Consider the following 27,940-nt stretch of genomic DNA (forward strand, 5'->3'; position numbering starts at 1 on the left):
TCTGGAGGAATTTCAGTACGGTTTTGGTATCATTAGTGGGTGTAGCAATTGCTTCTACCCACTTAGATACATAGTCCACTGCCACCAGAATATAAGTGTTTGAGTATGATGGTGGGAATGGTCCCATGAAATCAATTCCCCATACGTCAAACAATTCTATCTCTAATATCCCTTGTTGAGGCATGGCATATCCGTGAGGCAGGTTACCAGCTCTTTGGCAACTGTCACAGTTACGCACAAACTCTCGGGAATCTTTATAGAGAGTAGGCCAGTAGAAGCCGCACTGGAGAACTTTAGTGGCTGTTCGCTCACTTCCAAAATGTCCCCCATACTGTGATCCATGGCAGTGCCACAGGATCCTTTGTGCTTCTTCTCTGGGTACACATCTGCGGATCACTCCGTCAGCACATCTCTTAAAGAGATATGGTTCATCCCAAAGGTAATACTTGGCATCTGAAATTAATTTCTTTCTTTGCACACTACTGTACTCCTTGGGTATGAACCTTACAACTTTATAATTTGCAATGTCTGCAAACCATGGAGCTTCCTGGATGGCAAAGAGTTGCTCATCTGGGAAAGTCTCAGAGATCTCAGTAGAAGGGAGGGACGCCCCAGCTACTGGTTCTATTCTGGACAGATGATCAGCTACTTGATTCTCTGTCCCTTTTCTGTCTCTTATTTCTATATCAAACTCTTGCAGAAGCAACACCCATCTTATAAGCCTGGGTTTTGAATCCTGCTTTGTGAGTAAGTATTTAAGAGCAGCATGGTCAGTGTACACAATCACCTTTGATCCCACTAGGTAGGATCTAAACTTGTCAATGGCATAGACCACTGCAAGTAATTCTTTTCTGTGGTTGTGTAATTCTTCTGTGCATCATTTAGAACACGGCTAGCATAATAAATGACATGCAGAAGTTTGTTATGCCTCTGTCCCAACACTGCACCAATGGCATGATCACTGGCATCACACATTAATTCAAATGGTAATGCCCAATCTGGTGCAGAGATGACTGGTGCTGTGACCAGCTTAGCTTTCAGGGTCTCAAATGCCTGCAAACACTGTGTGTCAAACACAAATGGCGTGTCAGCAGCTAGCAGGTTACTTAAAGGTTTTGCAATTTTCGAAAAATCCTTGATAAACCTTCTATAGAATCCTGCATGCCCCAGAAAGCTTCTGATTGCCTTAACATTGGCAGGTGGTGGTAATTTTTCAATTACCTCTACCTTTGCCTTATCCACCTCTATTCCCCTGCTTGAAATTTTGTGCCCAAGGACAATTCCTTCAGTCACCATAAAGTGACATTTTTCCCAGTTTAAAACCAGGTTAGTCTCTTGGCACCTTTTCAAGACAAGTGATAGGTGGTTAAGACAGGAGCTGAATGAGTCTCCATATACTGAAAAGTCATCCATGAAAACTTCCAGAAATTTCTCTACCATATCTGAGAAGATAGAGAGCATGCACCTCTGAAAGGTTGCAGGTGCATTGCACAGACCAAAAGGCATCCTTCTGTAGGCAAACACGCCAGAAGGGCAAGTAAATGCTATCTTCTCTTGGTCCTGAGGATCTACTGCAATTTGGTTGTAGCCTGAATAGCCATCCAAAAAGCAGTAATAATCATGACCAGCTAGTCTTTCTAGCATTTGGTCTATGAATGGTAAAGGAAAATGATCCTTTCTGGTGGCTGTATTGAGCCTTCTGTAGTCAATACACATGCGCCACCCTGTGACTGTTCTTGTAGGAACCAGTTCATTTTTTTCATTATGAACCACTGTCATGCCTCCCTTTTTGGGGACAACTTGGACAGGGCTTACCCAGGGGCTATCAGAAATAGGATAAATAATCCCAGCCTCTAGTAATTTAGTGACCTCTTTCTGCACCACCTCCTTCATGGCTGGATTTAGCCTCCTCTGTGGTTGAACCACTGGTTTGGCATTATCCTCCAATAGGATCTTGTGCATGCATCTAGCTGGGCTAATGCCCTTAAGATCACTTATGGACCACCCAAGAGCTGTCTTGTGTGTCCTTAGCACTTGAATCAGTGCTTCCTCTTCCTGTGGATTTAAAGCAGAGCTTATAATCACTGGAAAAGTGTCACCCTCTCCCAGAAATGCATATTTCAGAGATGGTGGTAGAGGTTTGAGTTCAGGTTTGGGAGGTTTATCCTCCTCCTGAGGAATTTTCGAAAATTCCTTTACTTCCTCTAGTTCTTCTTGATCAGGTTGAGCATCTTTGAAGATGTCCTCAAGCTCTGATTCCAGGCTTTCAGCCATATTGATCTCTTCTACCAGAGAATCAATAATGTCAACGTCCATGCAATCATCTGGTGTGTCTGGATGCTGCATAGCTTTCACAGCATTCAACTTGAACTCATCCTCATTGACTCTCAGGGTTACTTCCCCTTTGTGTACATCAATGAGAGTTCGTCCAGTTGCTAGGAAGGGTCTTCCTAGAATGAGAGTTGCACTTTTGTGCTCTTCCATTTCCAGCACCACAAAGTCAGTTGGAAGGGCAAATGGCCCAACCTTGACAATCATGTCCTCTATTATGCCTGATGGGTGTTTAATAGAGCCATCAGCAAGTTGGAGGCATATCCTGGTTGGTTTGACTTCTCCAGCCAACCCAAGCTTTCTGATAGTGGATGCAGGTATTAGATTGATGCTTGCTCCAAGATCACATAGAGCTGTCTTGGTGCAAGTGCCTTCCAATGTGCATGGTATCAGAAAGCTTCCAGGATCTTAAAGCTTTTCTGGTAAGCTTTTTAGAATGACTGCACTGCATTCCTCAGTGAGAAATACTTTTTCAGTTTCTCTCCAATCCTTCTTATGACTTAAGATTTCCTTCATGAACTTAGCATAAGAAGGTATTTGCTCAAGTGCCTCTGAAAATGGGATCTTTATTTCAAGAGTCCTTAAGTAGTCTGCAAAGCGGGCAAATTGCTTATCCTGTTCCGCTTTGCGGAGTTTCTGAGGATAAGGCATCTTGGCTTGATATTCTTCAACCGTAGATGCTGCAGGTTTATTCCTTACAGAAGTGGTTGAAGAAGCCTTTTTAGAGGGATTACTGTCAGCACTCTCAGGTGTCTGATCTTCCCTTGGCGTTTGAACGCCAGGAATGGGTGGAAAATGGGCGTTTAACGCCAACTTTTCCCCCTTTTCTGGCGTTTGAACGCCAGAACTGGGCAAGGAATGGGCGTTTAACGCCAGCTTTCCTTCCCTTTCTGGCGTTTGAACGCCAATATTCCTCTCTGGGCTCTTACTGTCCTCAGAGGGATTTTGAACAGTGGTTTGGTTGTCCTCTGTCACTTGTTCCTTGTTTGGCTTTTTACTCTTTTGAGCAGTGTTATTCAAGGTCTTCCCACTCCTCAATTGAACTGCTTGACACTCCTCTGTTATCTGTTTAGATATTTGCTGTTTTGCTTGATTCAACTGTAGCTCTATGCTCTTATTAGCAACTTTAGTTTCATGGAGCATCCCTTTAAATTCTGCTAACTGTTCTGTCATCAGGAGTAGTTGTTGATTAAGCTCCATTATCTGTTCTTGAGGATTAGAGTCAGTGACTACTGTCATGACTTCCTCTTCTGGAGAGAACTCATTGCTATAGTACAAATATTGGTTTCTAGCAACAGTGTCTATAAGCTCTTGAGCTTCTTCAATTGTCTTCCTCATGTGTATAGATCCACCAGCTGAGTGGTCTAAAGCCATATGAGCTTTTTCCGTAAGCCCATAGTAGAAAATGTCTAACTGTACCCACTCTGAAAACATTTCAGAGGGACATTTTCTTAGCATACCTCTATACCTCTCCCAGGCATTATAAAGGGATTCATTATCCTCTTGTTTAAAGCCTTGGATGTCCAGCCTTAGCTGTGTCATCCTCTTTGGAGGGTAAAAATGATTCAGGAATTTGTCTGACAACTGTTTCCATGTCTTTATGCTTGCTGTAGGTTGGTTATTCAACCACCTTTTAGCTTGATCTTTTACAGCAAATGGAAACAGTAATAGTCTGTAGACATCCTGATCTACCTCTTTATCATGTACTGTGTCAGCAATTTGTAAGAACTGTGCCAGAAACTCAGTAGGTTCTTCCTGTGGAAGACCGGAATACTGGCAATTTTGCTGCACTATGATAATGAGTTGAGGATTTAGCTCAAAGCTGCTTGCTTTGATGGGAGGTATACAGATGCTACTCCCATATGCAGCTGTAATGGGGTTAGCATAAGACCCCAGAGTCCTCTTGGACTGATTAATTCCACTTGAGTCCATAATGGACAAAAGGGAAATGATAATGATTGCAAAGAGATGAATTTTGTTTATTTTTTTTTTTTTTTGAAAAACCGAAAAAAATAAAATAAAATAAAGGAAAATTAAAATGAAAATTCGAAAATCAAAAGAGAATAAGATCAAAGTAAATTGAGAACTGAATCAATTAGTAAAAAAAAGATTTTGAAAACAGCAATTAAAAAGATATGATTGAAAAATTTTTTTGAAAAAGATTTGATTTTTAAAAAGATGAAAGAGAAAAACACAAAAAGACACCAAACTTAAAATTTTTAGAAATCAAACACTAAATTTTCGAAAATTTTGAGAGAAAAACACAAAGAGGACACCAAACTTAGAACTTTTACAGATCAAAAAGAAACTAAGGATATGCAAATTCGAAAAACTAACGGAAAAACAAAAGCATGCAATTGACACCAAACTTAAAATATGAACTAGACTCAACTAAAAGACTCTAAACCAACAAAAATAAAATAGTCCTAATCTAAGCAACAAAATAAACCGTCAGTTGTCCAAACTCGAACAATCCCCGGCAACGGCGCCAAAAACTTGGTGCACGAAATTGCAATAACACTTTTGCAATCCCGCACAACTAACCAGCAAGTGCACTGGGTCGTCCAAGTAATACCTTGCGTGAGCAAGGGTCGATCCCACGGAGATTGTCGGCTTGAAGCAAGCTATGGTTATCTTGTAAATCTTAGTCAGGATATCAGAAATTATCAGGATTGATTGTAAAAAGCAAAAGAACATGAAATGGTTACTTGTATTGCAGTAATGGAGAATGGGTTGGAGTTTGGAGATGCTCCATCTTCTGAATCTCTGCTTTCCTACTGTCTTCTTCATCAAACATGCAAGGCTCCCTCCATGGCAAGTTGTATGTAGGGTTTCACCATTGTCAGTGGCTACCTCCCATCCTCTCAGTGAAAATACGTCCCTGATGCTCTGTCACAGCATAGGCTAATCATCTGTCGGTTCTCAATCAGGCCGGAATAGAATCCAGTGATTCTTTTGCGTCTGTCACTAACGCCCCGCCCTCAGGAGTTTGAAGCACGTCACAGTCATCCAGTCATTGAATCCTACTCAGAATACCACAGACAAGGTTTAGACCTTCCGGATTCTCTTGAATGCCGCCATCAGTTCTAGCTTATACCACGAAGATTCCGATTAAAGAACCTAAGAGATAACTACTCAATCTAAGATAGAACAGAGGTGGTTGTCAGGCACATGTTCATAGTTGAGAATGATGATGATTGTCACGGATCATCACATTCATCCGGATTAAGAACAAGTGTTATCTTAGAATCGAAGCAAGCATGATTGAATAAGAAACAGTAGTAATTGCATTAATTCATCAAGACACAGCAGAGCTCCTCACCCCCAACCATGGGGTTTAGAGGCTCATACTGTGGAAAGAAACGTGTAAAAATGTTGTGAGGTCATAAGGTACGGATACAATGTCAAAAGGTCCTATTAATAGTAAACTAGTGTCCTAAGGTTTACAGAAATGAGCAAATGACATAAAAATCCACTTCCGGGCCCACTTGGTGTGTGCTTGGGCTGAGCAATGAAGGAATTTCGTGTAGAGACCTTTTCTGGAGTTAAACGCCAGCTTTCATGCCAGTTTGGGCGTTTAACTCCAATTTTTATGCCAGTTCCGGCGTTTAACGCTGGAATTTCTGTAGGTGACTTTGAGCGCCGATTTGGGCCATCAAATCTTGGGCAAAGTATGGACTATTATATATTGCTGGAAAGCCCAGGATGTCTACTTTCCAATGCCGTTGAGAGCGTGCCAATTGGGCTTCTGTAGCTCCAGAAAATCCACTTCGAGTGCAGGGAGGTCAGAATCCAACAGCATCTGCAGTCCATTTTGGTCTCTGGATCAGATTTTTGCTCAGAACCCTCAATTTCAGTCAGAAAATACCTGAAATCACAGAAAAACACACAAACTCATAGTAAAGTCCAGAAAAGTGAATTTTAATTAAAAACTAATAAAAATATACTAAAAACTAACTAAAAGATACTAAAAACATACTAAAAACAATGCCCAAAAGCATACAAATTATCCGCTCATCAACCTCTAATTGGGGACTCTAGCAAAGCTAAGTCACAATCTGAAAAGGTTCACCCAATTATGTGTCTGTGGCATTTATGTATCCGGTGGTAATACTGGAAAACAAAGTGCTTAGGGCCACGGCCAAGACTCATAAAGTAGCTGTGTTCAAGAATCAACATACTAAACTAGGAGAATCAATAATACTATCTGAATTCTGAGTTCCTATGGATGCCAACCATTCTGAATTACAAAGGATAAAGTGAGATGCCAAAACTGTTCAGAAGCAAAAAGCTACTAGTCCCGCTCATCTAATTAGAATCTGAGCTTCACTTGAAACTCTGAGATATTATTGTTTCTTAATTTCTTTTCATCCTATTTTATTTATCTAGTTGCTTGAGGACAAGCAACAGTTTAAGTTTGGTGTTGTGATGAGCGGATATTTTATACGCTTTTTGGGGGTAATTTCATGTAGATTTTAGTATGTTTTAATTAGTTTTTAATAGAATTTTATTAGTTTTTAAGCAAAAATCATATTTCTGGACTTTACTATGAGTTGTGTGATTTTTCTGTGATTTCAGGTAATTTCTGGCTGAAATTGAGGGAGCTGAGCAAAAATCTGATTTAGGCTGAAAAAGGACTGCTGATGCTGTTGGATTCTGACCTCCCTGCACTCGAAATGGATTTTCTGGAGCTACAGAAGTCCAATTGCGCGATCTCAACGGCGTTGGAAAGTAGACATCTAGGGCTTTCCAGCAATATATAATAGTCCATACTTTGCGCGAAGATAGACGACGTAACTTGGCGTTGAACGCCAAGTACATGCTGCTGTCTGGAGTTAAACGCCAGAAACACGTCATGATCCGGAGTTGAACGCCCAAAACACGTTATAACTTGGAGTTCAACTCCAAGAAAAGTCTCAGCTCATGGATAGCTTTAGTCTCAGCCCCAGCACACACCAAGTGGGCCCCAGAAGTGGATTTCTGCACCAATTATCTTAGTTTATTCATATTCTGTAAACCTAGGTTACTAGTTTACTATTTAAACAACTTTTAGAGACTTATCTTGTACCTCATGACATTTTTCAGATCTGAATTTTATATACTTTGACGGCATGAGTCTCTAAACTCCATTGTTGGGGGTGAGGAGCTCTGTAGCGTCTCGATGAATTAATACAATTACCTTTGTTTTCCATTCAAACACGCTTGTTTCTATCTAAGATGTTCATTCGCGCTTAAACATGAAGAAGGTGATGATCCGTGACACTCATCACCTTCCTCAAATCCATGAACGTGTGCCTGACAACCACCTCCGTTCTACATCAGATTGAATGAGTATCTCTTAGATTCCTTAATCAGAATCTTCGTGGTATAAGCCGGATTGATGGCGGCATTCATGAGAATCCGAAAAGTCTAAACCTTGTCTGTGGTATTCCGATTAGGATTCTGGGATTGAATGACTGTGACGAGCTTCAAACTCCTGAAGACTGGGCGTTAGTGACAGACGCAAAAGAATCAATGGATTCTATTCCAACCTGATTGAGAACCGACAGATGATTAGCCGTGCTGTGACAGAGCATTTGGACCATTTTCACTGAGAGGATGGGAAGTAGCCATTGACAACGGTGACACCCTACATAGAGCTTGCCATGGAAGGAACCTTGCGTGTGGGAAAAGGATTTCAAGGAAAAGTTGAAATTCAGATGACAAAGCATCTCCAAAACTCCAACATATTCTCTATTATTGAAGTAACAACTATTTATTTTATGCCCTTTTTACTTTATACGAGGCTAAAGAACTCTATTGGTATCCTGACTAAGATTAATAAAATAAACATAGCTTGCTTCAAACCAATAATCTCCGTGGGATCGACCCTTACTCATGTAAGGTATTACTTGGACGACCCAGTGCACTTGCTGGTTAGTTGTACGGATTGCAAATTCGTGCACCAATATGCATATGTTTTATGTTTTAGGAAAACTTTATTGTAATGTAGTCTTATATTTTAGGGTAGTTTCTAGAGAGAGAAACTCTCTCCTCTCTCTAGAATTAGGATTAAATTAATTTAGGTTAATTTTAATTTAATTTTTGTTAGTGATTGCAAGAATCAATCTTATTTTTGTCTTTCTTCTAGTTCTTTTTGTGTTGCACTTTCATTTTCGTACTCTTATTTACTTTGTTGTGCTTGACTTTAAATCTTTAATTTAAGTTTGACAAAGAATTTTTTTATGGGTATTATTTAATATTTCTTCTTGATATTGATTTTAAGTTTCTTACAATTTTGACGATGATAGGAATAGAATTTAATTAATTGCAAGTTTATGTTTGAATATGTTCCTTAATATTTGATAAAATGCCTAACTTAGATTTAGAGTAGTTTATTTGTTTGACATGGACATATGACCTAGGTTAGTCTTGAGCTACATAATTGGACTTAATTAATTATAATTGAAATAGTTATATTGACAAATTGACATAACTATAACCTACTTTTCATTGTATTATGGATTATTGGTTACGAATTTGTGAATTAGGTTGAGAAACTTGGTAAACTTTTCTAGTTAATATAGGTTAGCCTACTAGAAAATTTTTACTTTAATTGTATGTATGTTTGATTAGATTGGGTGAATTAAATTAGTTACATTGACTTGAATATAATTGATTTTTTACATTGTTGTGGATAACTTGGTTGATTAATCATGAAGTCCAATATTAAGGTAAAAAGTTAATAAGGGTAAAATTGTCTTTTGATAAAAAAATTGAAGTTAAAATAGTAAGTTAAGGACATAAAGACATTATGGTCCTTTAATAAAATATGTGAGGATAAAAATGTCATTTTAATTTTTCAAGGACAAAAAGGTAATTATATAAAAAATTAGAGATAAAAAGGTAATCATGTAAAATTTATAGGATAAAATATAAATATGTAAAAATTTAGGGATAAAAAATACATATACAAAAGTTGAAGGGGTAAAAGTGTAATTACAAAAAACTTAAGGGATATGAATGTAGTTATTATAAAAATTAGGGACATAATAGTAATATTAACAAAAATTTAGGAGCATAATGATAATCTTAAATAAAAGAAATGAAGAAAGACAATTTAAAGCTTATGATTTAAATATCGTCTTCATAAAAAATTTAGTGTAAGGTGGGAAATTGAGAAAAGATTAGTTGAGATATGAATGAGAAAAATAAAGAAAAAAGGAAAATATAAGGAAACAAGAATAGAGTACGAGCAACTAAAAGAATAACTGAGGAAGAAATTGAAGAATGTTTAAGAAAAAATATACATGAGGATTTAAATGTTTGATTGGGCCTTGCAAGTTGAGGATCTTAATTCCACTTGTATAGTGCGAAATTGTAAGGTGGAGATGCCCACAGACTGAGAACTATTTTCAAATGTACGCATAATTATAGCACAGGGTGAAAGTTAACTGATGTGACTATGCCATACAAATTCGTGCTATTTGAAAGTCAAACTCATGTGACTTTGGCCATATGACTTATATGCATAGGCTGATGCATTTGGAAAGCCATATCTGAAACTTGTGCCTGAGTAATGTCGAATTGCGGGTAGTCAATCGACACATGAGCTCATGACCTATATAGAGCTAGACATTTGTCATCCATGTTTGTAGCATATATTCCGTACTTTATGAAATATGTATGTGTTTTGAATATATATTGATATTGATTGTTGTGATCGTGAATGCATGTGCTCGGTAATTGATTAGAATAACGAAAAAAAAGAACGTGTAATTAATGTATCTAACTACGAATTTATCTAAATAAGCAACACGACCTTACCTGTGTGAAATCCTCCTGGGATCCTCAAGTTCTCACCCCTTCCTTTTTTTTTCATCGCAGATAAAAATAGGAGTTCTTTTTATGAGCCACTAGAGACTTTTGTCTTCAAGAAGCCATATATGGAGAGTTATTTGATCTGGGGCGATCCTCAATACCCCTTGGTTAGTCCGGATTTCAATCCGAACATGTTTTACGAGTTCTTTGGTTGCACCTAGGAGGACCAGTGCCCCCGTTCCCTTCACGACCGTTGAATAAGGTGATTCTTGAGCTTGATCTAGATGACGTATACGTTTCCAAGCCTCCACCGACTATGAATGTTCCACTGGGGCCGGAGCCTCGTCTATAGCCTATGGATCATCTACTCGCCTAGTATGGACTATTGGATGAAACTCTTGCACTGGTTTATGCTAATGGACCCATTCTTGGAATGCCATATGTACATATATGTATATAACTATTATGTAGTTATGACAGAGGTAATAATTTTAGGTTTATATGTTTGGGTAGTAGATGACTGTTCACTTTTAACATATATATGAGATGTTTGATTATCCTGGTGTTATGGTTGTTTTTATGTTCTATCCCGCTTTTAATTCTATTTGTGTATTGCTTATTATGTTTCATATGTTATTTTTTTTAAAAATTATCCCCCAAAAATGACTAGTCTCTAACAGCGAATCAGGCTCATATGTTATATTTAATAAAAGTTAAAGTTTAAGCGAAGGAAATTGGTGGCGCCTTGCCTCTAGTACGATCAAGACGTGCAAGAAGTTAGGTCGTTACATGAATCAAAGGTTCTTAGATTATGTTTGCGGTTCAATATGAGTTAAAACTGTAGCTTTATAAGGCTTTATGGAAATAGTATATTTTTACACTCATTCTATTAGTGAAATTCTTAGGATACATAAGGACTTGACACAAACATTTTAGACAAAATAAGTAAATATCACTTGTGTACTTCTTGTAAACACTATCTCTTTCATTTATAGTTCTTTTTTGAGTAAATGGACAAAAGTACACAAGAAAGAATTTGGAGTAGATAAAAATACACACCAAAAATTATAAATATCAAAGTACTCTCCAAAGATTATTTTTGTTGGACAAAAGCACATCCTAAGTCCTACATATCCACTACCAACATGGCACTTTATCCATCAAAATCAGTCTTTGGAGTGTATTTTTGGTATTTATAAATTTTAGTGTGTATTTTTATTCATGACAAACTCTTTTATGTGTATTTTTGTCTATTTATTCTTTTTTTTAATCTTTTATTTGGAAGTATCTAAGTTATATTTGAGATACCTAAGAAACCATTTCAAAAAGTTATCTAAAGTCTCTTAAAACCTTAAAAGATGCTTTTTAAAAGTTTAAAATATCGGTATATATTTTTTAAAAGAACTTTAAGTAAGGCTACCTTTTGAAAAGCTTCTTAAGTTTTTATTTTAGATAAAAGATTTTAAAGCACGATTCAACCCCTTTCTTATGCACATTTTATAACTTCTAGTTAATCGCAGAATTAATGTAGAGTAACATGGATGTCTTTAAAAGCGACAAAGACAACAAATATGATCACATCATAGGGGTAATCAAAAGATGAACAAGGGTCCATTAAATAGTTATTTTACAAACTAGTGCATTGTCAGTCACAACTTGCACCATATTTAAGACATCAATTTTTATGATCACTTCTCTCATTCTTTATGCAACATAATTTTTGACCTTGTTCTCATGTGAATAATCTATAGGTTTTAAAAATATAAGTCCACTTTTAAGAACAACTATAAAATTAAGAAGACTCTTTCTTTGGGAATCATACTATCTATTACTTACAATGCTCACTCATTTTTTATTTTATGCATTTTTAGTAAACTTTAACACTTTTTTCATGTGTTGCTTTTTTTTTCATAAGTACCTAGTAGGAACATAACCAACAATATAATTAGTGGCAACATAAGAAAAAGTTTTGACAAAATAAAGACTTCTTGCTAGATGGAAAAGTAACTCAAATAAAAAAAATTCTAACAATATATAAATCTAGAAACTCTCTTGCATTCATATTAAAGTATTCACTAAAGGTTTAGTAGCCTTTCTTTTTCTTGAATCAAATTCACTTATATTTGTATTATTAGTAGATAAGGGTGGAATTACTTTTGCCTTTTTTACTTTCATGAAATAATATATTTTTACAGTCAAATTTCTAAAGTTCTTCAAGTTTTAAAAATGAGATTTTTGTACAAATCTAATTCTTTTCCATAAAATCTTCAATAAATATACTTTTATTTTAGTGTAAGAATCATTATACGAAACATAAAATCTTCAATAATTATACTTTTATTTTAGTGTAAGAATCATTATATGAAACATTGTAATATTTACATTCAAACTCAAGATTTTCACAGCTTTTAATTTTATCTTTTTTATTACAATTTTTCATAGGAGATTATCTTTACTTTTTCATTATCGTGTTGATCACTAGTATAGCTTATCTTTCATAATCTTATACTAATTTAAAAAAAAATTTCTACGGGAGAAATTAATATCACAAGTGAGGACTAGAAGCAATTATCAACAAAATAAAATGTGTGCTGACTATTTATTTGGGTGAGAACAACAACACAAGGAAATACTTCAATAAACAAAATCGCCACTAGCAAATTATCACCATATCTAAAAGTAAAGGTCTAGTTAGTCAAAGTATTTATTATAAGCAAAACTTGGAAACAGCTACAATGTCACACAGTGACCCAGTTGATACTTGTTGTAGAGGAGCAATGCCAATACCTAAGAGTAGTGACGTCATTTGGATGGAATCGTGCCTTCGATCCTAGTTGTAAAGGTGCCACAGGTGATGAAAAAGTACCATCGATCAAATTTCTTAGGTTTGGAGGTGAAATAGAAAAAGGACGTGGAAGTTAGGCTAATTTTTATTGATATGATTTATACATGTGAGTTACGCTAGGTTATGGAGTTTTGGGGGGATATACACTGTTGTGACAGCATTGCTTTTTAGAATTAAGGGAGAAAAAATTGGACCGTCCGATTTTTTTGTTGAGAGAGAGAGGAACACAAATCGGATGGTCCGATTTGTGTGAAGCAGAAGTTGGTGTGGACTGAAATCGGACCCACCAATTGCTTGGCTTGAAAAATTTTTTAATTCGAGAGAATACTAATCAAACGATCCGATCTGTGTTCTATAAAAAATTTGAAATGACAGCAGACAATTGGACCGTCCGATTTATTTGTTTATGTATACATAAACCAAAATTTCACAGAACTCCCCACCTCTTCTTCTTCTTCATCATGAGTTTCAAATCTCATATCATGTTCTTCCTCTTCTCTCGTTCTTCTCCTCCATTCTTTCAGAAAAAATAATAGTGAGATTGAGAGTCTTTAATATACGTATATTATCATAGATGATAGAGTTATTTTGAAAATATATTGTTATGAACAGATTTTATCACAAACATATGAGGGAGTTCAATTTGTATGTGAAAATCCATTAGATGTTATTATTCCGTTCGCATTGTCATTTGAGGAATTAAAATGTGTGATTTGTAAGAAGATAAATTCTCAAATATCTAGGAGAGTATCATGTATTTTGTACAGGTATCCTTTATCTGTGTTTGGTGGGTTCGTTTAATTTCAAACCAAATACATGACGGATGAAGCGGGCATGCATGAAATATTTTCAATGTATATTGAAAATAGTCACCGAATGTCGTGCATCAAGATGTATATTGAGTTCGAGCAATCTGAAGCGGACCAAAATATTGAATTGGAAGATTATAATAGTGATGGCGATGAGGAATTTGAAAGTAACTATGAGATCGTGGATCCAGGTGAAAAATAAAATAAAATACTTATCTTGTAAAAAATAAAATACAATTCCTAGTACTTCTTTCAACGCATACATTAATTCATTTTACCTATTTGCAATCGAAAACATTCGGAGATTGCCAAAAATCGGCGCAAGAAATAGTAGACAGATCCAAGCCCAAATAAGCAAAAGTGTCAGTGGACTATCCATCTCCTTGCAGTCGACACGAGTTGCTCTATACAATGATTTATACAAGTGTACGAGACATGCCGATTCCCAACTAAACTGTATGATCCCAGCGAAGTTGTGGAGCAAAGGCAAAAATTTTCAGTGCACCGCTGCACCTGACTTGTCTCCAAATAGAATTGTCCCAAATAACAACGACACTTTACGTACATCTGAATGTGAATATCATCAGTCAAGACTATGCGATCTTTCAAATCCCTAAACTACGTCAACTTTATAAAGCTTCATCTACAGTTTGTCTTCCTCGATGTAACCCCAAACTGGTGCAAGCACTCGGCCTCCAAGGCCTCAAAACTACTCATGTTCAGTCCTGTAACCGGAAGACCATTTGTCGGCATACCAAGAATTATCGCCACATCCTCCAACGACACAGTATGTTCACCAACCGGAAAATGAAATGTGCGAGTCTTAGGCCGCCATCTCTCGATTAGAGCATTAATCATTGTTGACTGACATTGGATGACTCCATTCTGGGAAATATGATAAAAACTAATCTCCCGTAAATACCCCTCAACAATTTAGTTGTACGGATCCGATGACTTTAAGTGGTCATATATCAATATCCGTGAACCCTACAATATCACATTTCCGTTATAACTACCAGTATAATTGTATTTCAAACATACATACTAAATCTGTTATACAAAAATCCTATATTCATATTTATTAGCTTATAACAAAAATTAATTAACCTTAACTAAACAATCAGAATAATTTCAGTAATGATAAATTATTTATAAAACTAATATATATATATTTTTTAACCTCTATTATTATTATTATTAATCATAAAATAATATATTAAATTTATATTTTAGGTTTAGTGTTTATTAATTTATTGTCTAAATTACACTAAATTATGTTAAATTCAATTATTATAATCATAAATAATTTATTAAATTCATATTATTTTACTTAACTTAAATTACCCTAAATTCATACTTCTATTTCTAGTACAATACAACTAAAACAAAAATATATTAATTAAAATTTCATTCCAACACATAATAATAATAATAATAATAATAATAATAATAATAATAATATCTACAGATTTTATAAATTTGTTTCATTCCAAAACATATTAATCAATAATCATAAATTTCATTCCAAATCAAAACATAATATATTATTAATCAAAATTATTCACAGACTTTATAAAAACTAACTAATTCTACTTTAATCTCTATTTCTAACACCCCTACAATAATAATATCATACATACATGTCTAATCTCTACTTAGTTCTATTATAATATTGCTACTAAAATCTAATATTTTTACTATTATTTTTATTAAATCAAAATATTAGAAAATAAAAATTTACATAATTTAAATGTCCAAGATAATTAACAATATAAAACTCTGGCTGATTAATTTTTGATCTTTTTAACATTGTATTTGATTTTTTTTTCTGTTGTTTTGTGGTCCAACAATGGTTAAAAATGAATATAGTTGTGGAGTTAGGAAGCAAGCAGAGAGGAATAGTGTATGAGAGTGAAAATGATGGCTGTAAGGAGGGGGTGACACTCGAACGGGACATAAGAAACAACGAAACCAATCAAGAACCCATTGCATGCGCACCACGTAAATTCAATACGCAAATCGGACGGTTCGTTTTATTTACTGTCCGATTATAGTCTTTTTATCGATCTGTCCGATTTACTCGTTACAGAATTTTAAATTTTGTAAAATTAGACAAAAAATTAAACTTAATAAATTGTGTTTGATAAATATATATTTCTTTGGATAAGACACTTTTAGATAAAAAGACACAGGAGTCAAATGAGTCTCTTTGTATATTCTATGTGTAATTTATCTAATACACCAAAATAATTTTGAAACGTGTTTCTGCTTCCTAGAATAAAAATAGATCTTTTGTGAAAAAAATACATGAAAAATTTAAGAAATATTTATATTCTATTTTAACTAAATCTTTCTAAAATTTGAATATACCATCTATAAAAAAACAAACCTTATATTAAATATATTTTTTTGGTGCTGTTAAATATATTCTTTAAAACATGTATTAGCAAAGCAAAGATTCATATATTATTTAATGAATACATATAAAAAATTAAAAAAAAAGAGTGTATCATATTCATTTTGGGTTGACTCTAATATTGATAAGTAATTTAAAAAAAATTAAACGAGAAGATTAGAAAAATAATAAGATAAGAAATGAATTATTTTTTACTTTTTATCATATAAGTCTTATTATTTTATGCTATTTTGGTTCAAAGATAAATAAGATAATTAAACTAGTGTTGAAAAAAACAGAAATCTAACTTTTTGACTTTTTAAAATTTTGACTTTAAAAGAATTTTATTAAATAATAATTCATTGTCAACAAATAAAAAAAAAAGAACAGTTCTCTTCTCAATTTCCCATGTCATGGTGCAAAATCATGAAAGTGATAAAAACGTACAAGATTTTTTTCCCCCTTCTTCTGGAATTACCTGAATAGGATAAAAATGGATAGTTTAAAATAAATGAAGGATTAAAAATAATGAAACAACCGTAAACAATAAATAGTGTAAAGAGAAAAACGGAAGTCCAACCTTTTCACTGTCGTGTAGAAATTAAAGATAGCGAAATCGACTGCTGAACCGAACAAAAATTATATTTTAAAAAGAAAAAAACACGCATTTTGTTGACAGAAATAGCGGCAGTGTATATTGCATATATTTAGGCTTTCTCTCTCTAACATCGGTTTCGATTAAGTCTTTCACATTTGGAGAGAGATCTGACTACTTTGAAGTTTGGATTTTGGAGGTCTTCTCTGTGAAAACGGTTTTTCTTCTCTCTGTCGCTTTCGTTAGGGTTATTTAGCAAATATTTTTGGTGCTTAAGCTTATATCTCACTCCATCACCACACTGGTATGTTTCATCGTTGTAGCTCCCTTTTATTATTACTATTTTATATCCTCTCGTGTGAAATTTTCATTTTTCTGAAGCTGTTGTGACCAAAGATTGTGCCTTTTTTGGGGCGTATCAGGTGTGGTGGTGTGATCATTCATGGTACACTGATCATGCGCTTTTGTTTTTGTGTTTTTGATTCTAGTTAATTTTCTCGTTTATTTTGGGTTGCATTTTTGCATGCTTGGTTTTGTTCATAGAACGAGGTCTTATCTTTGCTTAAACATTTAAAATTGAACATTTTCTCTTAGTTAATTATTTTGCATGTTTGAGATTGTGATGATGCTATGTTGATTCCTTTGTTTATTTTGACATGCACCGTTGAAATTTAATTGCTGCTGATCAAGTTGATAGAACTGTTGTGTTTTTCCACTGAATGAGGTGTTCATCGTTCATTTAAGGCTTGCCCTGCTTTTTTTTTTTTAAATTTCCCCCTAAAAAAGAATAATTTGTAGTTATGATCAAGAATTGTAAGATTCTTCGTTTTGGTTGATGGGTTTTGCGTATCTGCTCATTAGGCCTGTGGATCAAACAGTTGAATACTTGGATTATTCATGATTTTCAATATGAATAATTCTACACATCCAAGTCTTCTTGTTAACCAAGTCCAACCAAGTTGGTTTAACATAACAAAAATCAGTTATGGCTAGCATTATTCCAAGTCTTATTGTTTAACTTGGTTAGACTTGGTTTATAAAAAGACTTGGATGTGTAGCATTATTCTTTGAGTATTCCGCATATTCATCAGTTCTTTTTTTTTTAATTTATTTTATGTATTTTTTATCGAATCAGGTTCTTTGTGTTTTGTGAGGTTATCCTGTAGTTGACATGGTAGTTGAGGTCACGGGATTTGAGGTGGTTCAAGGGCAAGTGGCAAACGGCGCAGCCGAACAAGACAAATCTGTGTCGGGTGACAAGGAACATGGGAAATTAGTTCAAAATTCAGTAGTTGCTGACCCCGTAAAATTAGGGTCCAATGGAGATGAATATGCTAAAGTTCGGGGGAATGGTGTTTTAGATTCCGGTGTCCCAGAAGGCGCAGTTGAAGATTGGCCTGCGCCTAAGATGATACACTCTTTTTATTTTGCAAGGTGTCGGCCGTACGATGATCCCAACATTAAATCCAAAGTTGATAAGCTTGACAAGGAGATAAACCAGAAAAATCAACAACGGATTAAGCTGACCGATACTCTAAGGGTGAAGCGGGTGAGTCAAGAATGCTTTCGTCATGGTTGCGTGATAAGATTTGTGTCGGGCTCTTTTGTCCTTTTTATTTTAATTTGTTTACTCGTGTCTCTCGGTTGTCCGATTATGATTAAAGCTTTTATGATGTTGAATCTACATTTATGTCATTCTATCGAATGATGACTTGTAGTATCAGGATTTTTAAAGACCACAGCATGAGTAACTATTCACCACATCACTGTTGACCGAATTAATTTGAATCCAGGATCAATACAGGGAAAAAATGGATACGATTTTGTAATTTGAGGACTGAAACAAACTACTTTGGGAAAAAAGGACTAACCTAAAATATACAAGTTTTGATTTGAAACTTAATTAGCACTTTATGGGCGGTTTCTCTGGTACCTTTGTTATCTAACCTAATTAGTGCATGATATTTATTTATCCCTACCTGACTTGTATATTCAACTGAGTTGAATACTTGAATTGTTAGAATATAGTACCCTCATGAAAACAAAGGCTATTGGTGGAATCTCCTTTACTATATGGTAGCGGTACTGATTCACAGACGTTTATAGTAAAAATGATATTCCAAGCTATTGATTCTATCAATTTCTGTTGATAAAAAGATTTCATTGTTAATGAGTGTGAAAGCTGCATTTGTTAAAATAAGTTCTTGTTTGGAAGTTTATCTGACGTAAGCGAAAATTCATGGTGATTTCGTACCACATCAATGGGCTGTTCATTCATGAATGTTTTATGTTTTTGTTGATAAGGCATTGTAGGTCTGTCACGATTTACATCTAAATATAATTGTATATTTGGTATTTGTGCAGTCGGAACGGGCAGAGTTGATTACTCAGGTTAAGTCCCTACGGGATGAAAACAAGCAATTTCAGAGTATTGTGGATGAAAAAATAAAAGAGATCGAACCTCTGCAGCAGGCGCTTGGCAAGCTGCGTACTGGTAACAATGGAGGTCGAGGTGGAGGATTATGCTCATCTGAGGAGGAACTGAATGATATTGTATGTTACAAGTCCATGTTCTTTTCAATGCATATTGGATCAGTTCTTTCTATTGTAATTAATCCTAGTATAATGCTGTATATGTTTTGATGATGCAGATATATAGCTTGAAATACCGCATGCAACACGAAAGCATTCCTTTAACCGAGGAGAAACAAATCCTTAGAGAAATCAAACAGCTTGAGGGGACAAGGGAGAAAGTTATTGCCAATGCTGCCATGAGGGCCAAAGTACAAGATTCTCTTGGGCAGAAAGAAGTCATACAGGATCAGGTTAAGGTGAGAGAGTTTTGTTTTCATTTCTCTATAGAACATCTTGTTTTGTAGATTGTTATAAATTTGTAATTGTCTTATTGGAACAGTTCTTTAGCTATTAGTTTCAATTGCAGCTTATAGGTGGGGACTTAGATGGTGCCAAGAAAGAGAGACAAGCAATTCGGTCCAAAATCAAGCAACTTGATGATTCAGTGAAAGCCATAGACAAGGATATCCAATCTTTGCAGGAAGAACTAGCAGATGTTACTCAGAAGAGGGAGAAAGCTTATGAGAGTATTCAGGAACTAAGAAAACAGCGGGATGAAGGGGTATGTTATCCTTTTGTGTGATTCTTGTTGTGGTATTAATATGTATCCTTATCTTGACTCATGAAATAATTGCCATCCTCTTTGCTGTTCCTTCATTAGGGTGTCTGGGCATGCTATTAGACAGTTTTTTATTCATTTTCTGTTCCCAAACTTTGTTATCTTCTACAATTTCTTTGATGTTGAATTGCTGGATACTTTCTGCGTTTTAACTTACGAATATTTATTTATTTATGTATTTATTTATTTTACAGAACTCTTATTTCTTCAAAAGTCGTGCAATTCTGAACAAAGCACGGGAGCTTGCTGCAAAGAAAGATCTCAGTGCTATTGAGGAACTTGCACAAACAGAGGTTTGTCTGCAAAGTATTAATTCTTCGGAGCACCATCTGATATTAATAATGGGATTGCACTTTAACTTTCTGATAATTATTTTTCCTTCTTTGATGACTTTGATGATTGACGGTTGTGATGTCATTTTTTCCCCTGGTTACTAGATCGAGAAATTTATGTCACTTTGGAGCAGTGACAAAGCTTTTAGGGATGACTATGAGAAACGACTTCTGCCATCGTTGGATATGCGGCAGTTGAGTAGGGATGGACGGATGAGGAACCCAGATGAAAAACCACTGCTGGAGGAACCTAAAGCTGCTGATATTGATGCAAAAATGAACTTAAAGCAGCCAAAAGAGGAGCCAAAGGCTTCTCCACATGAAACACTGCCCACACAGAAGGTTCAGAAAGAAACCAAGAACAAAGCTAGAGATTTGAAATCTAATCCGGACAGTAAGGGTTTAGATTATGCTGATGAATATGAATTTGAAATACCACAAAAGGAGAACAAAGAGCCTGCAATTGATCCCGCAAAGTTGAAAGAAATTAAAAGGGAAGAGGAAATTGCAAAAGCAAAGCAGGCCTTGGAAAGGAAGAGGAAGTTAGCAGAGAAAGCTGCAGCCAAAGCAGCAGCCAGAGCACAAAAGGAAGCTGAAAAGAAGCTTAAGGTGATGATTGATCTAATTCCTTTGTTTTTTCTAATATAAATGCTTGATAACTAGTTTTAATGCTACTTTGCAAAACCGAGTTAATCAGAAATAAACTCTTTATTAAACATTTCTCAGTCAAATGAAACTTTAACAAAGGACTCCTTTGGATGAGTTTCTCAAAAAGATCTTTTTCAACGAGATATTTTCGTATAAGATCTTTTGATGAAGTAAAGATTTTTTTTATAAAATTCTTTTCCTAGTACGTATTTGGTTTTTGTTTCATTTTCTATTTTCTATTTTTAGTGTTTCCTGTTTCCTATATTTTGTAAGAAAAAAGTGAAAACAGAATACTATATTTTATCAAAGAGTTTATTTAAATTCAAGTCAAATGTTACAATCTTGCTTATGAATAAGATTCTTATGATTCATGAATATACAATTTTGTATTAAAATATGAAAGTCGCACTTGATTTACTGTAGGATCGCGAGAAGAAAGCAAAGAAGGGAGCTGGGGGCTCAGCAACTCTTCCCAATCTTGAGGGACCTGCAGATGAAGTGGCTGAGGCTACAGTGCAGGAGAAGGTTAATGACAGCGATGAAGGTCTTGTGCCAGTGAAGGAAAAGGTGGCAAAGGAGAGTAGTGCTAGATACAGGAGTAAAACAAAGGTTCCTGAAGCAATTCCAAAAGCGATACTTAAGAGGAAAAGGTCAAACAATTACTGGGCATGGGTTGCAGTTTCTGCTTTGCTAGTTCTTCTCTTCTTGGTGCTTACATACAACCAGCTACCCTGAGAAGCTTAGGCCTAGGAGGAGCCTGTGATCTAGTTTTTTATGTTGGATCAAACTCAACTTGTTTTGCCTTGTTTTTATTTTGATAAGAAGTGGTAAATCACCGTTTCTGACCATAAAATGTTTAGATGTTAACAAAACTAACCATAATATTAATTTATTACCTATGAAAGATAAAATTCGTTTGACAAAATTAACAAATTGTTAACTACGTATTAACTTTGTTAAAAAAGTATCATTGTCTTCCTCCGCATTCTTAAACCTCACCTCCCTCCCTTCCTCCTTATGAGCTGGGACTTACAAAGCCAATATCCAATAATAGTCTTCACTATCCAGATCCGGGATGCTGTATCCAATTCATTAAAAAAATGTTTGCATGCCGTTCAGATGTTCTTTTGTTAGGGTTTTGCATATTTTGCTTGATATTTCAGATATTTCTTTTATGAGAATATCATAAGAAAGTAAAAAGAAGAAAAAGCATGCCTTAGAGCATTTTTAATATAATGTTAGTTCTAATTTTAATTTAATTTTGAGTTTTAGAGTAAACACCCAACTCGGTTCGGGTTCATTTTCATGAAGGACAAAGCAATCATTGTCTAAAAAAAAGAGATATTTCGACTCTCAACTTTTTTATTTTGGAACAATACAATCTCTCTGTTAAAAAATCCGTTAAATAATAACAAAAATTAGGTTTGTAGGAAGTTTTATTTGTACTTTGTGGGAGTTCTAAACCTCCACAAACTATTAATAAGTTTGTTTTTGAAAAATTCCTTCACCAATGGTGGTTAAGTGAAGAAAAATCATTGATGAAAATGATGTTGCAAAAAAAAGTAATTGTAGTACAGATACTTTTTAAAGAAAAAAATAACATCGAATAAGAAATGAAAGAAGAGAACTTTAATGTTGATAATATTAGTATTGGTGATGATGACGGTAGAGGAGATAATGATGATGATGATAAAGTATGGTTACACAATAAAAATAACCGAAGTAGGAGTGATAATAATGAGGATGAAGAAGGTAGTGGTAGTAATTGGTTATATTGTTGAAAAGAATTTTGTAGAAATTTAAAACCTCCACAAAATACAAATAAAATCCCTACAAAACTAACTTTTGTTATTATTTAACATATTTTTTTAACAGAGGAATCGTATTGTCCTAAAATAATAAGATTGAAGATCAAAGTGTCTCACTTTTTTAGACAGGATCGCTTTGTCCTTCGTAAAAATTGACAAAAATCGAATTGAGTATTTACGTTGAGTTTTATAATAATATTGTAGAATTATATGTCATAAATAGTGATTTAAAATTAAAAATAAAATTTGCTTCTCCAATGTTTAGTCTTAATCATTTAGAATTTTATATTTTTTTATTATTTTATCAATATAATTATATAAATGATAAAATTTTATTAATTTTTTATTAAAATAATACTATATTTTTAAAATGATATCATTTTATTTAATAAGTCAATTTTAATACAAATTTTAATTTTAAATTAATTCAACTTAGGTTAGGCCGCATTATTGCAATTACGGGAAATGAATGAATGATATATTAGAAGTTTGAGAGAGATGAATGAAAAGGAGTGAGGATGCGGAAATCGTGTATGTTATGCCAAAGAGAGTGAAAGCAATGCGTATGAGTCGGCACGAAAATCTGAATAAAATGGGTAATGCTATTGCTAGGAGACAATGACTTAAAGGTATTTTTGTGTTAGTTTTTTGGGTGTTTATGGATCGGATTCGATTTGCATATCTGCGATATTTATTTAAATCTGACCTAAAAATTGTGGATATAGATCCGATCCGCAAGATTTTCGAATCAAATCCGCATCGGATTGTGGATTTTATGTTGGTATCCGCATATTCGCATATCTGCAAAAATAACAAAGAAAAAAGTAAATATTCTTTTTATATTTTATTTTAACTAATAATTATTATATATGTTGTATTATTTTAATTTATTATTTAAAAAATATGTTTAATATTATTTTAAGAATAAACATATTTAAAAGAATAGAAAACATGAATTTTATTGATATTTTTTTAATAAAAATAAGCTTTTAAAAATATTTTAGTGTTTTGCGGATATATTCGATATTCGATTCGATCTACAAATGTGTGGATCGGACCGGATCCAACCTTAAAAAATACAGATATTGGGTCTGATCCGCTCCGATAATTTTAGTGCGGATTGGATCAAAATTTTGTCTATATTTAATCCGATCTGCATTCATCCCTATTAAGTTTGGATATAATTTTTATTATTTTTCAAATATTTTTAAAATAAAATATTAATTAATGTTGGCAGCCCAAATTTGGGCTCCGTATACATTTAAAAAAAAGGAAAAAGAAAAAAGAAATTGCACTCGATATATTTGTACTTCAAGAACTATTGATCCGAAGCCACATATATCATGCTAGCTAATTAACTGGGATATTAGTCAACAACAGCTAATTATTAAACGAACTAAAAATAAGAAACATTCAGAAAAAAAAATCTAAAAACCTAACAACAAAAAAAATATATGTAAAATATAACAAAAAGAAACGTAAAGTCATTATAAAAAAATTTTGAAATAACCTAACTAAAAAAATTCTAAAATTTGAACACAATAAAAACTCTTTTAATTATAGTAAAAAAACACATTAAAATTCAATACATATAATTAATTAAATTATATTATTTTTATTAAAATTAAATTAGATAAATTAATTTGGTAAAAAAATTGATAAATTATACTTTAAACCAACTTAAAATAATATTTTTTATAAAAAATAATTATAATATCTCTATTATAAAAAAATTATTAAAATACTCTTTATATATATATTTATTGAGAATCCTAAATTTTAATTTTTTTTCTTTGTGTCGTTAAAGGGTTAGAATTTAAGGTTTTTAAAATTAAAAAAAATATATAATAAAATATTTTAGTCATTTTTTATAATAAGGTTATTGTAGTCATTTTTTATAAAAAAAATATTAATTTAGATAAATTCAAAAAATTTAATTTATCATTTTTTCGGTCAAATTAATTTATCTGATCAAATTTTAATAAAAAATAATATAATTTAATTGATTATATATATTAAATTTTAATTAATAAAAAACAACTTAAAAAAACGTTTTAAGCATCTTATTGAAATTGCTCACTTTTTTAAAAAGTTAGTTGCTTGGTGCATATAGAATTTCCTAAATTTTTTTCCTGTACATATTGTTACTACGTGTAATTCCATGAACTACAAAATCAAACCACTTTACGTACGAAGAAGTGACAACATACAGAAACAAGAATCCGACCACCCCGTGACCTTAAGGTCCCGCCAAACCATTTATTCACGGGTCCATAAACGTGAGGCTACCAAGTTCCGATCCTCTCTTCTTTAAATAACAATACCCACAGTTTTCACTTTCACGCTTTTTCATCAATATTTACTGGCCATCACCATCACCATCGGCATTTCATTTCATTGAGCAAAAATGGATGGCAGTTGGGTCGCACTGCGATTAATGGTGGTGGCGGCATTACTGATGAGCGCTAATATGACGAAAGGTGCAAGTGGTATTAGTGTATGTAATATGAGTGAGGATGGGTTGATGGCTTGCAAGCCATCGGTGACTCAGCCAAACCCAACTGATCCAACAACAGAATGCTGCAACGCTGTTAGTAATGCAGATTTGCAATGCCTTTGCTCTTACAAGAACTCAGTAGAGCTGCCCTTTCTTGGAATTGATCCAGATCTTGCTATTTCACTTCCCGCCAAGTGCAATCTCCAAACTCCTGTTGGTTGCTAAGCTTCTATGATATAATGTGTGTACTTTTTTTCCATATATGTCCTTATCTAGACGCAATTAAGGCATCAATTGTACTGCATCTACTATCTACTATTTATCTATGCCATAATGTACTTGGATGCTCAAGAACTGAATTTGTCTGTATGATTGATGGGTTAGGAATTGAAGTCCTTAAAGGGCACCCTTCCATTGAAGATAATTTTATTTCATGAGACTTGACTTTTATTTCCTTCATTTTTTTTTTTTTGTATATTATATGTGTTTTCCCTCTATTTCAATCGAGTTGTTTAGTATATCTAAGAATATTAGGTTCGCTTAAATTCAGTGTCTACATATATATATATTATACAAACGTGTCGCTACCAGATTACTTTTAGTAACTTGTGTAATTCTGTTTGCTGATAAAGCCAAATAGTTAAAATGAATTAGTGTGAAATAAATAAAGAGATAATTTATGGATAAGTAGTTTTATTAAAATTTGGTCAGTATTCAATAAAATCTTTTTTTATACTATTAGATATAATCTTACACTATTAAAAATATTAATAATAACTAATTAATGGCTACAAATTACAAAATTTGCTGACCTCTATCACTCATCATAAATAAATTATCTCTTAATCCACAAATATATAAGGCACTTCAATTCAATACACGGATTAATAAATCATTAATTTTAGAATAATTACTCAATTCAATTCTTAAGAATTTTAAAAGTAGATATTTAAGTCTCAAAAAAATTAATATTCAAATTAATTTTTTAATATTTTTCTCTGTCAAACATATTATCTAGCGTGACTCATTAACGAAAAATACTGAGTTAGCATATAAAGTTGCATATATGATACTTAAATGTCTCTATGTACGAAAAGCAAGGTTACGAGAACCGAACTGATCATCAAATCAGTCGAGTAACTGTTTTAATGGTTCAATGATCCAACCGTAGTCGAACCGATTTCGTTAAATATAAAATAAAATTATTAAAAATATAATATAAATCTTTTAAAATTTAAATTCAATCATTCATATAATAATAAGATTTAAATTTTCATAACACACCCACTAACTAAACTATATCTCATCTCATCGTTAAAATTCTACATTCAAATTCAAACATAAAAATTAAAAAAAAATGATGGCATAAAATACTATATCTAGTTATCCACATTCAATCAACAATCACCAACAATGTCAATATTTACTTAATTAGACAAAATTCGCTCAATTAATTTCAAATTACTAACTAAAAATAGCTATGAACCAATCTCAGCAGTAATATTTTGTCAAGATGTGCAAAACAAACCATTTCCTGTCCCCTGAAAATCCTAAAAGAAAAGAGATTTACCAATAATTGACCAACTTTTATTTTAACATTCAACCCTTCCAAATAGTTCTCCTAAAAAATTGGTACAACCTCAAAAAAGAAAAGTCTAAAACCCAACTTAATGCTTCAATTGCAGTTACAACTTGCAATATAGCATACCTTCAATGAGTAATAAAGGGACAAGACAGAAACACAATATTTGAAATAAAATCATCCTTTACTCACTCCAGAAACGCAATAGGAACCTGCCTTCCAACAATTCATTCGCAACAACACAGTAAGCTGAAAAATGACAATGCAACATTTCAAATCACTCAAACACAATGAGAATTTCACCCTAAAAATCATTTAAGCAAAAATGCATACATATATACACAAAATTGAATAAGATAAAAACAGATCTAAAGAGAAAAAGAAAGGAACCGACTGAAGCCATTATTGACGAGGAACTTGAAAGTATGGTTGTCGCAGTTGTAAGTGAACTTGTTGTTAGAGGAAGGAAGTTTTTGGAAGCACTGGAATGACGGTGAGGAGAACATGCACATTTGCGACGGGGAGGAGAACAGGGATGAGTAGACGTTCGCGACGTTGAGCAACAGAAACGTTCGGCAGCAACGACGTCACCCTCGGGCTTGACAACGACGATGACAGATCTGGGCTTGACGAACTCCTGGCAACGAGAAGGAGAATAGGTCCGGGCTTGACGGCACCCTTGGGCTTGACGACTCGAGGAGGAAAGAATACCTTCAAAAAGCAAGGATGGTAATCATTAGTTGTCATCGCCGAGAGTGGTAGGGACTGATAGTGGCTGAAAAGCTTTGATGATTTTGCTCTGATAGGGTTAGGGTTGGTCAATTTGAGGCTTTGTGCGTTTGTGGAAGATTGAAGAGGGGATGGATGTTCTCATTTTGGGCTGAGTATTGTTTTTTTTTTTTTTTTGGGTTGGGACCAAAACGACGCTGTTTTAATGTTGATTAGAGATCCGAACATTTTAAAAACTTGGCCAGTTCAGCCGGTTCACTGGTTAACTAGTTTAACCAGTTTTTTGACCGGTTTTTTGCAGTACGATTTTAGACGTCAATCGGACCGGTCAGATGACCGATTTTCGGTTAATCTGGTCGAATTGGCTGGCCCGATC

General features: G+C 33.9%; 2 protein-coding genes across 5 annotated transcripts; both read left to right on the top strand.

The window, feature by feature from the left end:
* The first annotated feature begins 16,871 nt into the window (after nucleotides 1-16,871).
* LOC130967236 (proton pump-interactor 1-like) lies at nucleotides 16,872-21,863 on the top strand. Of its 4 annotated transcripts, none has more exons than XM_057892051.1 (8): nucleotides 16,872-16,992; nucleotides 17,911-18,324; nucleotides 19,140-19,328; nucleotides 19,427-19,606; nucleotides 19,717-19,911; nucleotides 20,163-20,261; nucleotides 20,406-20,909; nucleotides 21,372-21,863. In XM_057892051.1, the coding sequence occupies exons 2-8, from the start codon at nucleotides 17,947-17,949 to the stop codon at nucleotides 21,681-21,683; spliced, it is 1,857 nt and encodes a 618-aa protein (XP_057748034.1). In that variant the 5' UTR covers nucleotides 16,872-16,992; nucleotides 17,911-17,946; the 3' UTR covers nucleotides 21,684-21,863. The 4 variants fall into 4 exon arrangements, with proteins under 4 accessions (XP_057748034.1, XP_057748033.1, XP_057748035.1 ...); XM_057892050.1 differs by having other exon boundaries at nucleotides 16,877-17,079; XM_057892052.1 differs by having other exon boundaries at nucleotides 16,879-16,992; nucleotides 17,942-18,324.
* Nucleotides 21,864-25,163: 3,300 nt separating this feature from the next.
* Nucleotides 25,164-25,478, top strand: LOC130965892 (putative lipid-transfer protein DIR1). The gene has a single exon (XM_057890651.1). The coding sequence runs from the start codon at nucleotides 25,164-25,166 to the stop codon at nucleotides 25,476-25,478; it is 315 nt and encodes a 104-aa protein (XP_057746634.1).
* The last annotated feature ends 2,462 nt before the right edge of the window (nucleotides 25,479-27,940 follow it).

Source organism: Arachis stenosperma, chromosome 3 (genome assembly GCF_014773155.1).
Source record: "Arachis stenosperma cultivar V10309 chromosome 3, arast.V10309.gnm1.PFL2, whole genome shotgun sequence".
Classification (NCBI taxonomy): Eukaryota; Viridiplantae; Streptophyta; class Magnoliopsida; order Fabales; family Fabaceae; genus Arachis; species Arachis stenosperma.